The sequence below is a fragment of the Medicago truncatula genome, chromosome 2 (genome assembly GCF_003473485.1).
Source record: "Medicago truncatula cultivar Jemalong A17 chromosome 2, MtrunA17r5.0-ANR, whole genome shotgun sequence".
Lineage (NCBI taxonomy): Eukaryota > Viridiplantae > Streptophyta > Magnoliopsida > Fabales > Fabaceae > Medicago > Medicago truncatula.
In genome coordinates, this window is record NC_053043.1 from 916510 (window position 1) to 929549 (window position 13040).

At 32.5% G+C, this 13040-nt stretch overlaps 2 protein-coding genes across 9 annotated transcripts in view; one reads left to right on the forward strand and one right to left on the reverse strand.

Moving 5' to 3' along the window:
- Positions 1–6107, forward strand: part of LOC11424203 (uncharacterized) — a 39313-nt gene extending 33206 nt beyond the window's left edge. For all 7 annotated transcript variants that reach the window (XM_039830200.1, XM_024776353.2, XM_039830201.1 and 4 more), the window contains 13 exons: positions 765–878; positions 949–1032; positions 1767–1817; positions 1899–2078; positions 2361–2689; positions 2801–3154; positions 3249–3312; positions 3766–3912; positions 4228–4332; positions 4425–4535; positions 4618–4722; positions 4859–4928; positions 5077–6107. In XM_039830200.1, the coding sequence (XP_039686134.1) occupies positions 765–878; positions 949–1032; positions 1767–1817; positions 1899–2078; positions 2361–2689; positions 2801–3154; positions 3249–3312; positions 3766–3912; positions 4228–4332; positions 4425–4535; positions 4618–4722; positions 4859–4928; positions 5077–5786 (2424 nt within the window). In that variant the 3' untranslated portion in view covers positions 5787–6107. The remainder of the gene's footprint in view (positions 1–764; positions 879–948; positions 1033–1766; positions 1818–1898; positions 2079–2360; positions 2690–2800; positions 3155–3248; positions 3313–3765; positions 3913–4227; positions 4333–4424; positions 4536–4617; positions 4723–4858; positions 4929–5076) is intronic.
- A 1135-nt stretch (positions 6108–7242) lies between these two features.
- On the reverse strand, positions 7243–12584 carry LOC11419775 (WAT1-related protein At1g68170). Of its 2 annotated transcripts, XM_003593003.4 has the most exons (7): positions 12191–12584; positions 11934–11996; positions 11315–11431; positions 9077–9338; positions 8821–8979; positions 8538–8689; positions 7243–8315 (listed from the first exon to the last, which is right to left on the reverse strand). In XM_003593003.4, the coding sequence occupies exons 1-7, from the start codon at positions 12388–12390 to the stop codon at positions 8039–8041; spliced, it is 1230 nt and encodes a 409-aa protein (XP_003593051.4). In that variant the 5' UTR covers positions 12391–12584; the 3' UTR covers positions 7243–8038. The 2 variants fall into 2 exon arrangements, with proteins under 2 accessions (XP_003593051.4, XP_039686136.1); XM_039830202.1 differs by lacking the exon at positions 12191–12584 and having other exon boundaries at positions 11315–11459; positions 11934–11965.
- Positions 12585–13040: the final 456 nt, after the last annotated feature.

The following is a 13040-nucleotide window of genomic DNA, read 5'->3' on the forward strand; positions in this document are numbered from 1 at the left end:
GCCTAGAAATATTATAAGAGAAACTATTAGAAAAATTTAGACAATAGTTGGACTGAAACATGTTCAAGTCTTATAACACGACTATTATGACCATATCTCAACGGGTTGTGGGTTTTGAGCACCCCTCTCAGGCCCATGATTGGACATATGGAATGTGGACAAATACATGTTGAATAACTAGAAAGATATCTAGAATAGACTTTGATATTATTTTAGAATTTCATTTTAAGGGTGTGATTCATCTTCGAAAGCTAGGTCAGGAGCTATAAGGACTACTTTGACCATATTTCTAGTCGATGCTGAATTCCAACAGTAGAGATTAGAGATGCTGGTAGACTCTTGACTTAAGTGATTTAGGCTGTACAGAGAAGACTTGTAGAAGCACTAAAGAGAATAGTACAATACTTAATGGTAGATGGAGACTAAAGAGAACCAGCATCCAACCCATTATAAAATTAATGCGCTGCTAAACACAGAAGTCCGTATTGGATGAATACCCTAGTCAAAGCTGAACTTTTAATGCCCAATAATTATAAAATTAATTTTAATTTATAGAATCAATTGAAAAATCTTCCCATCTATTTCCTTGACTAAACATTTATTGTTGCTATACAAAATGTCCTTTTATTTTGCATTAGTGATGAATTGTGAGTGTTCTTTCTTTACTTACGTTATACTGTTACAAAAGCCATACATCAATAGAGCATGGGCATCACTTGCTATTTTTAATCATTATGTAACTGGATTTTATTGCTACTTTCTAGATATTGCGAATATATCAGCAGAGGTGTGAAGTTTTCGACACAGTCATTCACTCATATGCTTCTAACCCTTACACCTGGGATGAGCCCTCCTATCCTCATCGTCTTGTTGTGGAGGTAAAATTACTTTGGTACAATGAAAACCGCCTATGACTTAACCTAACAATGTTTGTTTCCAAAATCAAAGGTACCTGGCGAGCGAGTTTTGGGGATGTATGCTCTTGATGATGTTAAAGAATATATGCCTGTCCAATTGCCATCAACCTCTGAGGTAAAACATTTTTCATTTTCCAAGATTAAAAAAGTTGTTTTTACATGTTACATATTCCATTCATAACATACTACATGTTTTTTTTGTTGAAAACTATTGAGTATATTAGGTATATATAGTGGGAGGAAAAGGAGAGAACAAAGTGCAACTAATTGACTATAATATGGACATTTGTTGTGTGGTGGGTCTGAAAATAGACTGAAATGTTATAAGATAAAGATTAAAATGAAAATACTTGAGTAGAACACACTCAGAATATAGTGTTGATATACACGGTTAGATTCGCTTACTTCAAAACTGGCTTTTAAGGTGAGAGATACCTTCCACTTATAAAAACTTTTTCAAGTCATATCACATTTCAATGAGACTCCCAACAGAGGCTCAATGCAATAAATAAAATAAATATATGAAATCTTATACCCATTTACATTGTATGATATGTTACGATATAATATGCTTCTACAATAATCCTACACAATAAATATAAAGATCCTGATATATTTTCAACAGAGAACCTCAATAAATAATCCATTGACACAACACATCTAAATTACAGTAATTCGAAACTGTAAAATTAATTAAATAAATTCAAGAAATAAGAAATATTATACAGCAATTATTGATGACATTTGTGGAGCTGATTCTTTTAGCACGTGATAAATAGCAGTTTATCTTTGATTACAAGGTTGGATTCCACGGTAATCTAATGTTCGCTTATGTAAATTTGATTCCAGAAGCCAGAGAGAATTTTCTTTGTTTCCGTTCATGCAGAGGGAGCAACAAAGGTGACTCCATAGTAATTTTATTTCATATATCTGACATGGAAAATCTCAACTCTTACCTTCAATAACTTTTTTTCCTTTCAGGTCCTCAGTGTTCTCGATTCAAATTACCACATTTTTAATGAAGTGAAGAAACCAAGTGTTCCAAATGCTACAGAGAAAAGGTTATATGATCACAATCAAGTTAGACCTGCAGAATATAAAGACAAGATATCAATTTCTATTCCATGTATTGGAATTTCCTTGATTAACTCGTACCCACAGGTAGTTGAACTATGAACTTTTAGATTTGGTACTCTTCTATCTCCTTAATATCAAAGGATAGCTTAGCTACAACTTAGTATAACTATCATGTACCCAGAGTAGCTAAGAAATGTCTCTTAACAGTTATTGCAATTAACTCAATAGATTGTAACCAACTCAACTGACACTTGTCAGTTGAGCTGTAACTAAATTGAGAAATCACAATAACAGAATTTCAGAGATCAAAGAATCTCTATTGTTGAATTCATGAATCTAATATTAATAATACTTGCATTTCTGTAGGAGTTGCTCTTTGCATGTATTAATGATATACAAATCAACCTACTGCAAAGTTTGGATCGCCAAAGGCTTTCCATGCGAATATCATTCATACAAATTGATAACCAGTTGCGCTCTACTCCATATCCAGTTATGTTGTCCTTCAATGGTGGATACAGATCCCGTCAAGTTGATTATACAAAATTTAGGGATGATGCCACAAGATCAAGAATTGAAAAATCAAATCAAATGAATTTCTCCAGCAGCTCTTCTAGTCCCGTTTTCTGCCTAGAAATATCTAAGTGGAAGAAGAAAGACACATCTTTTCTTTCATTTGAGCACATAAAATTGAGGTATTTATCTAAGTTTGTTGCATCTTTACAGTTTACTGTGACTAATGTTTCCTGGCGTTTATGTACTTTAAAGTGATTTCTTATCATACATAATATCCTTGATGCTTGCAGGATGGCAGATTTCCGTCTTGAGATTGAACAAGAAGTCATATTAAGCTTATTTGAATTCTTTACAAATATCTCTTCAGGGATGCAGTATGGAACCAAACCATCTTCAAATCAATATTACGGGACATCATTAAAGGATTCATCTTCTGTTCAAACTAGTGAAAATTTCAGATTGAATGGTGACCAAAGTCCTCTTGGATTTGCTCCGATATTTAATGCAAAATCTAAGAAAATTGCATCTTTGCCTTCTATCGTTCCAATTGGAGCCCCATGGCAGGAAATTTACCTGTTAGCCAGAACCCAGAAGAAAGTTTATATTGAAATGTTTGAACTGGCACCAATCAAATTGACCTTAAGGTCACTTTCTGATTCTTAAATTTATTCTAGCTTCAGTTTGGGCTACTTCTGGATTGTATTTAAAGACTTACTAACATAATTTATACAATTCCAGTTTTTCCAGTGCACCTTGGATGCTTCGCAATAGAATACTCACGTCGAAGGAGTTCCTTATCCATGTACGTTTTTTTTTTGTAGGCAAATGTTAGTAGTTAGTAATTAGTTGTTAGGGTTCAAACCCCGGTACCCTTCACATAGAGTCACATTCATTTCATAGACAGATTTCAAATCAAAGAGCTGTATTATTGAACAAAAAAACACATCTAAACATGAAAAATTACATCCTAATTATTTTCATTTCAAACCCATGAAAAGACAAATTCTTGGACTAAAAACTGATGAACACAGCAGAAACTTTGGCGAAATCGCAGAGCAAGCGCCATTCTGAGCACTCTGCGTAGGGTCTGAGTTCTATTTCTGATTCAGTCAGTGCAGCTAAAGGGTTTTCATTTCTATACGCCCATTTAATTGCCATTATTGGAAGCTTTAAAAGTTTCTTAGATATATGATTGCACAGCCAACTCATTTATACAGTGGTTTGTTTCTTAACAACTGATTATATATAATTACAGCGAGGTCTTATGGCTCTTGCTGATGTTGAGGGAGCACATATTTATCTGAAGGATATAACCATTGCGCATCACACGGCTAGTTGGGAATCCATTCAAGAGATTCTAATTAGGCATTACAACCGCCAACTACTTCATGAGACTTACAAGGTAATGAGTTAGTTTTCATCGCAGACTCATTCTATGTTTTGTCGTTCATCATCGAAGAAATGTTAAGTGTACATCAATCCATGAAGTTGTCAAACTTATTTCAATTGCTATCTTGATTCTTGGAAATATTTTTAAATGCAGCTAGTTGGTCGGTTATATTAACATTTTTTATATACAACATCCTGTATAACAAGAACATAATTAACTAATCTTCATTAAATTTTTAATTACTTTTGTACATGGTGCATTGCCTTAAAGAACTCAGTGTAACATCTGTATAACAATTATTGTACCTTTTTTAATATAAATCTGTAGTTGTTTGGTTCGGCTGGTGTAATTGGTAATCCCTTGGGATTTGCAAGGAGCATGGGGCACGGGATTAGAGATTTCTTATCTGTGCCAGCAAACAACATTATGCGGGTAAAAAAGCCTTGTCAGGGTTGCCCTTTCTTCAATTATTTTTGTTCTCCCAGTGGAACAATTCAGATAAGCATTATTGATTTATTTTGCAGAGCCCTACTGGACTTATTATGGGCATGGCCGAAGGCACCACTAGTCTTTTAAGTAACACACTCTATGCTGTCAGTGATGCAGCTTCTCAATTCAGTAAAGTTGCACGCAAGGTGATTCTTGCTTTGATTAAATTGTAGGTTGATTTATATGTTTACTTTGTTTTTAATCCTTGCTAGCCTTTTCTATTTCCAGGGTATTGTTGCTTTTACATATGACGACCAAATAGCTTCAAGGATTGAAAAACAACAGGCAACTGTAGCTTCTGATAGTAAAGGTGTTATTAACGAAGTCTTGGAGGTACTAAAACATGTTTCCATTGATTCATGTAACCCCCTTCTACGGTGCACCTCACCACCTGCATTTTTTTCCTTCTGCATAACGTGAATGGTTTCTTTGTATATTAAGTTATTTCACTCGCCCATATTGTTTACAGGGACTCACTGGTCTTCTTCAGTCTCCAATAAGAGGAGCCGAGAAGCATGGTCTTCCAGGTGTCCTGTCAGGTGAATTGACGTGAATGGATTGTTTTGATATCTTCTTTATAAGTTGGAGGCAACTTTAAGAATTACCAGCAGCAATTATTGTCGAAGATGGACTTATTTTTTGCTTGTTTACTGATTGTGCTTTCTTTTTCATATTTCTTTTATGTAGGAGTTGCTTTAGGGATTACAGGACTTGTGGCAAAACCTGCAGCTAGTATACTAGAGGTTACTGGCAAAACTGCACAAAGCATTAGAAATCGTAGCAAACCTAATCAATTAAGATCACACCGCTTTAGGGTACGCCTTCCAAGGTCACTTAGCCATGAATTTCCTTTGAGATCTTATTCATGGGATGAAGCTGTTGGAGCATCAGTCCTTGTGGAGGCTGATGATGGCTTAAAGTTCAAAGATGAGAAGTTAATGGCTTGCAAAGCCCTTAAAGAAGCCGGTAAGTTTGTTGTCTTAACAGAGAGATATATAATGACTGTTTTCAGTCCAAGTTTGAGAGACTTGGGGAAGCCTGAATTTTGCGGCATCCCTTCTGATTTGGAGTGGATAATTGAATGGGAGATTGGATTGGAGAGTATAATACATGCTGATTGTGCTCAAGTGGTTATTCACATTGTTGGTAGTAGACCAGACTCGTCTTTTATGCATGATCAACATTCTCCCAAAAGAAGCAGCAAAACGAAACATGTGCGTTATATCCATTATCCAACTCATCTTCCACTTCCTCAAACAGACATAGAACTAGCACGTGAAGAAGATGCAGCCAACTTATTACAACTTTTGCTGTCTGGTATAGAAAAAGGGAAAGGGAGAGCTTGGGACTGCGGGCGGATCTTGCATCGAGCAAATATGAAACAGGATGCAGTTTAATCACCCCTCCCTTCTGAAAATACTTGCACAGTTTCTACATTACTAAATCTCATAAAAAAGAAGGGAACATTTTTGGGGAAAGAAGTTAGTGTGTTCTTTTCCTTGTATTTGCTTGTATCTTGTACATTATGTATATTCAACATTTTTTGGATGTAAATATCATGATATTAAATTAGTTTCTTCACTGTTTTTTGTTCAAGCGTAATTTGTTCGAAGTAACAATAATAATATGGTATAGGGTTTAGAGTAAAAAAAAGTCTTATATGTCATTGTAATTAATTAGATTTGAGTTGATGATATAGTAAAATAAAATTGATTTGATGATGGTACTGTATTAATAATTATATATAATGGTACATTGTATTAAAAAATAAATCTTATTTACATTATTTATTTTGCAACTTATAACATAAGTACTTACGTATGAACTATTTCTATAACAAAAGATAAAATAAAATTTGATTGTTTTCTTATAAACTATGATTTGTTTTCATAAGCTATCTTGAAAAATTTATGGAAAAAACTGAAAACAAAACGTGTAATAATCTGTTTTCATTAGTTCTTCTAAAGAGTTTCATAAAATATATTCTAGTAGTAGATAAATTCAAATAGCCAAACCAAATAAGACCTCGTTAAAAGTTACATCTATGCATTTACTATGCTAATTTCTAGTATATGAAATTGAAAAAAGACTAGTATATTAATAAATGTTTAAGATTGAGAAATGTTCTCCACTTTTTTCCTACTTCCCAATCCTGATAAAAGCTTTAAGTGATGACTTAAATATGATAATCGTCCCTGTAATTTAGGTCAGTTTTGATTTTCATCTCTGCCAATTTTATTTATTTTTTAAAATACATCCCTGTAAAAAAAATTATTTGAAAAAGGTCCCTGGCCCCATTTCATGTCTGACTTGGCATGTTATTCGCCACGTGGCACTCCACGTAATTAAAAATTTAAAAATAAAAAAAATTCTGAAAATTATTATTTTTAAAAAAAATCAGAAAATTATTTTAATATTTTAAAATTTATTTTCTGATTTTTTAAATTGTTTTTTTATTTTTTAAAATTTATTTTCATATTTTTTAATTTTAAAAACAATTTTTAGAATTTTAATTTTTTTAAAAAAAATTAATATTATGTGGCACGCCACGTGGCAAAAGTTGTAGAGTCAGCTACTGTCACGTGACCAAAACCATGCCAAATCAGCTGAATAGTATTAGTGTAGTGGGGCAGAGACCTTTTTCAAACATATTTTCTTTTACAGGGATGTATTTCAATTTTATTTTTTTTGCAGGGTCGAAAATTAAAACTAGCCAAAATTACAGGGACGATTATCATATTTAAACCTTATGTGATTGATCGTTTTCATAGGACATAATGTTGATATTAGTTTGTTTTATGTGTTGGAATACCTCATATGCTCATGTGAAATACAATTCTTTGTTTATTATTATTTTTTAATCAGCAAAATTTTATTAATAACTAGGTCTCTACACAAGATGAACAGAGATCGGTGTTACAAAAAGTGCACATTAAAGACACCGCATATAGTTGGAACACCCGAAAACAAACACTAACAAAGACACCCCTACGTCACCACCCATAAGGACAACACTTACCAAAATAAACATCATCCCCTAAAAGTGATTCCTGAACTTGCCTACCACTGAAAAAATGACATCCATAACGGTCATCGCCACTGTTCAAAAAAAAAAAAACCAAACCCTTGTAATAGAGAACCCAATCCTCATCACCAACACTGAGCAACATCCGAAGAACTCCTTTTCTTAAAATCATTGAGCTTCCACCACCGCGCAACCTCCGGTGCACCGAAAGAATACTAAAAAGCTCCAAAACCAAACTTGAATCAAAAACTGACTTTCGATCTCGAATCAAAAGCGATCAGCCCACCATACTTCTTTTGAATAATAATTTTTCCTTTTCAAGTGGATTACATTATTACATTCACTCGCACTATTTCAATTTATTAAAAACTTTGCACAAAATGTATAGTCCCAAATTAGCTTAAATAGGGTTACACATTAGCTGCTTGTTATTTTAAGTTTCCACTTCAAAATTAACTAAATAATAACTTTTTTTTGAAGGAAAATTAACTAAATAATAACTAACTAGTAACATTTGTCGTATTATTTTTACGTAAACATCAGACTATAATGATGTTAAGGTATGTCTAACTCTTCATTTGACATCATTCACATGCTTGAATACTATATATAGGGCATTACATGCTACACCTCTTGATTTTGTAGATATTCACTTTGTTTTTCATGTTGAACTGCTTCTAGTGAATCTTGATTATCCTTAACCTCTTGTGAAGTATTACTGAGACCATTGTTACTATTATGGTTTCTTTTATCATCTACCACATGCCTCACAACTATTTCAACAGTGTCAAATTCATTGGAGCTTTGTGATGGCACTAATTGATTATTTTTCTTCATCTCTTTACTTTTACCCCACACAACCGCATATAAGCCACATACAATCAACACTGATCCAATAATACTGAAATTAACAAAAGTAGCAAATTTCAAGTGAGCCAATAAATCAGTACATTGTGACGAAAATAAAACTTTTAATTTTTATAAAATAGTTTTACACATTCATCCCATAATGTGTTATGTGTTGAATGCACAGTTTTCAAGATAAAGTTTCTATTTTAAACTTCTTTACAAATGCCCTAAATGATTAATGAATTGAAAACAACAAAAAAAAAAGAAAGCATACCTTCCAAGGTATAGATTCTCATTCAACATGGTACAACTAGCTAAGGCCACAATGACAAGTACTAAAGGGTTAAAAGCAGAGGCAAACAATGGACCTCTCATGTGAACACACCATGAAATTACAACAACCATTGCTCCTGAAGCCACTATACCCTGCACCACCCAATTCACATGGAGTACTAATCAATAAAGATTTAATTTTAAACATTGTTTTCATTATTCTCTTTTTTATTAGTTTTTCTTCATCATTGCTATTAACTATAGCAATGAACATTTAAACATACCGCATAAGCAACAATTAGTAGCCTAATATTCCAACCCAATCTCCACTGACTCAAATCTCTATCAAAGCATAGAGCAAACATAGTAGAAAGAAGTGACGCCCAAAAAGACATCAACGTTGTACTTGAGTAATGAGTAGGGTATCTTTCATTCATCTTTGCCTGTTCATAAAGTTAAATAAATTAACCAAAATTTATAATTGATATTAAAATTTAAAATGTTATTCATTAATTGGCATTGGTAAAAAAAACAAAATACCTGAATAATAAGCCACAATGCATAAGAGATGGCACTAACCATGGCATACAGAGAACCCAAAATGGTATTACCAGTGGAGATAGTAGTAGCATGTGAATGTGATCCTACATCGTTTTGGTGATGCAAAAGGTTTAAATGGAATGAACCCATCTTGATTTCAACACCTTTAATGAAAGTTAATATCATTGCTCCACCAATTCCAATTATTGTACCCACTATCTTTGCCTTCCCAGCCTTTGTCCTTAGATTTAATTTTTCCATACTGAAATTATATTTTCGATTAGATCAACCAAAATATATTCAAACTTTTTTTTTTTTAAATTAATTGGATGTTAATCAATGTAAAACTTGCGTTTAGGATGACATTAACGTGGATAAGCGATGAAGTCTTTTTTTTTTTTATTGTCAAGTAGCTTAAGTGGGGGTGTTCAGGGTTCGAATCCCGACCCCTGCATATAATAATGCATGTCTCTACCAACTGAGTTAAGCTCACGGAAACAGCGATGACGTCATTTAACGGGATACATAATCATCTTTAGTAGGCAGGGACCGACGCATAAATTTTGTGTAGTGCGGGCCTTAAATATCTCTTGCACCCGTTGCCACATGTAGAGTTCTAAAAAATAGAAAATGATCATTTTAGTCTTTAAATGTGTGACGTGTTATCATTATAATATCTGAGTTGATCAAAATTGTATATACATTTACAAATGTATACTTTCTTAGTAATTTTATCGATCAAAATGACTAATAAATTAAATATATTTGAGAACCAAAAAAATTAACTAATGACACATTTAAAGACCAAAATGACTAATAAAAAATATATTTAAATTTGATTTTTAATTATAATAAATTTAAAGACCATTATAACAACATTACACATTTATAATAATATCAAAACATAGTGGAGGCACAATATATAATATAAATCCGTCTCATTTGTTTTTTAGGGTACTAAGTACTAATTTATTTTAATTTTTCAAAACTAAGCGTGGGTCATTGCCAGGGGCGGATCCACACTGAAACATCTGCCACACCAAATTATTGTTCCACTGGGAATCGAACTAGTAACAACAAGGTAAAACGCAATCACCCAAACCACTTATCTATAGCATTTAAGGTATCAATGTTTTACTTTGTTAATATATATAGTTGCTTTGAAAGTTTTGCCACACCAATATCAAATGTTTAGATCCGCCCATGGTCATTGGCCACACAACCATGTAGGTGAAAAAAAAATTCTGCCCTAATATGAAACAAATTTTTTTAAAATTGTCCTACTTTTGACTAACTCATTTCCTTGTATCAAGTTGGACTTGCGACATACACCTATATACCCATGTCTCAATTGCCTCTTGCAAAATATCCCTATTTCTCAAAATTTGTATTTTTTTTTTGTTTTTAATTTTTTTATTTTAATAAAATTACTTAAAATATTATATTTTCATACACTATAAATACATACCTCAATCTCTCACGCCATTTAAAAAAAAATGCATGTCTCAACACCAAGTTACGACATACGAAATTTAAAAAAAAAAAATAATACAAAACCCATGTCTCAAGTGGAACTTCAGACATATAACGAAGACAAAAAAATTACAAATGTTGAGAAATGGGGTATGTCACAAGAGGCAATTGGGACACAGGTGTATGTCGCAAGTCTAACATGAGACAATGGGGTGAGTTGGTCAAAAGTAGGGCAGTTTTGAAAATTTTGTTTTAACTAGGACAGATTTAGAATTTTGGTTTCATATTAGGGTAGAAAAAAAATTGTCAATGGTTTCGAAAGTATGTATATAAAAAGTAACAAGTAATCTGCCTAGAAAATTAATCTCTAAAGTATATTGCAAATATCCATCAATTTAGTTTTTATCATATCTTTGCAAGCTCTGTATGGACTTAGCCCAACGAAATTGGCACAAGAGGGAATCGACGAACTTGAGACCTCAGAGGAGCAAACTTCAAAATCCCAAGCCAACCACTAGGTCAACCCCAAATGAATTAGTTTTTAACATATCTTAATATATAATTGTAAAGAAAAACATATCTTAATATACAGGATAACTAAAGTGACAAATTTCTTATATTTTAATACTACTGCTTTTAATTTTATTTATTAAGGACGTTTATTCTTTAATGTCAACTCTACTGCTCTACATTAAAAACTAAGTACGTGTATGACAGTAACTTGCAATTGGTTGACATAAATGAGGCTTAATTAATAATACTTACCCTAAGGAAACAACCATGATAAAGGTTACAGCTGGTACAAGGTTGGCCATTGCGGATGCAAATGTTGCTGAAGTTAAAGCCAAGGATTCTAAGTAGAAATTTTGGACAAATGATCCTCTACATATGGAAACCAAAGCCTTAGCCCCTTTAAATAAAGTAACAATTATTTAGAAAGAACATGCATATGTAAACTAAGAAATATAAATGCAAATTGACACACAAAAAATAGTAGTAATTGGAAAAGTAAAATAGTCAGGCTACCACACCTAAACAAACACCAACATCACACACACATGATCGTCACGATAATTTTATGGGATAGCACTTGTGTACCATAATGGTTTATACCATTACGTGTCTATGCAAAGTGTGTTGTTGCATGTCCTTGCGCACACGCATGCATGCTCACATGCGCGCTCATACACACACAATATCGAACCTCCAACACGAGTTGAGATCATATGCAAAGTATTTTCATGACTCTACTAGTACATGCAGACTCGACATTTTGTTTCTCTTCAAAAACAGAAAAGAAAGAAAAGCTTCATTCAAAGGATAATTAAGGAGCAAGTTAACATAACATAGTAATCAAAACTACTTCATAATAATATTTACTTACCCAAACAAACCGCAAAGAAAAGACTGAAACAGTATGGTCCAAGTCAACTTTGTCCTCTTCTTCCTGCATGCATGCATGCACCCAATTAACAACAAAAATAATATTTATCATTCTCTTTTGTGTTTCAATTAGTGGTGTAACTATAGTATTAATGTGTTCACGTTAATTAGTGTTTCAATTAGTGGTGTAACTATATATATATTTCTCTACTTTCATAATCTGTATATTTGGTGTAATGAATGATAAAATGAATTAACCTTTCAAGAATGAAAGCAAGTGGAGCTATGAAAAGAGTTGCAAATATAAAACGGTAGGCAACAACAATCCTTAAGTTCATGCCATCATTTACAGCAAGCTTGTAGAGAACATTAGCACAAGCAAATGCTATTTTCACCAATATCATTAACAACGTTGGCTTCAAACCCTTCAAACCCTGCACTATATTACACATATTCATATTAACTAGAAAGAAACAATGTGTTGAAATTTGACCTAATTAATTAAGACAGTACTGTTATTATATGAAGGAGGGATGTGTATTTATATATGCTGTTGTGAATGAACATTTTTCCAAAGCTCAAGTAATTAAAGCGGTTGCGTTTCTTGGTTTTCCACGTAGTACTGTAGCTTTCTCTATTTGACACGTGCAAAATTGGTCAATAGTAGTCTGCTCCTATTTATATAAAAAAAAAAGCCGACTTTTTAGATCATTGTGTAATTAACGTATCTTGTTTAGAATATAGACTAAATACATTATTTATGAAATAAATCAAAAAAGTCAAATGTAAACTCTTACTATTTCACTAAAAAATTGTCTGATGTAAACTCATTTTCAAATTATTATATCCCTTTATTATTTTTTTTCCTTAACATACATTTAATTAGTACTACTAACTTTATTTTGAAATATGAAAAGTCAAATTTAATACTATAAATAAAGAAGAGTTTGATAATATTAACATACAAAATAAACATATTAACTACACTAACTACATTATTTAAGAAATGTGAAAAAAAGTAAAAAGTGCTCACAGAAGGGGTACTACCAAACATTGCTTCTATGCATGCTTGATGTTTTTATTTATTTAAGGTCAAATGCATCTAAAG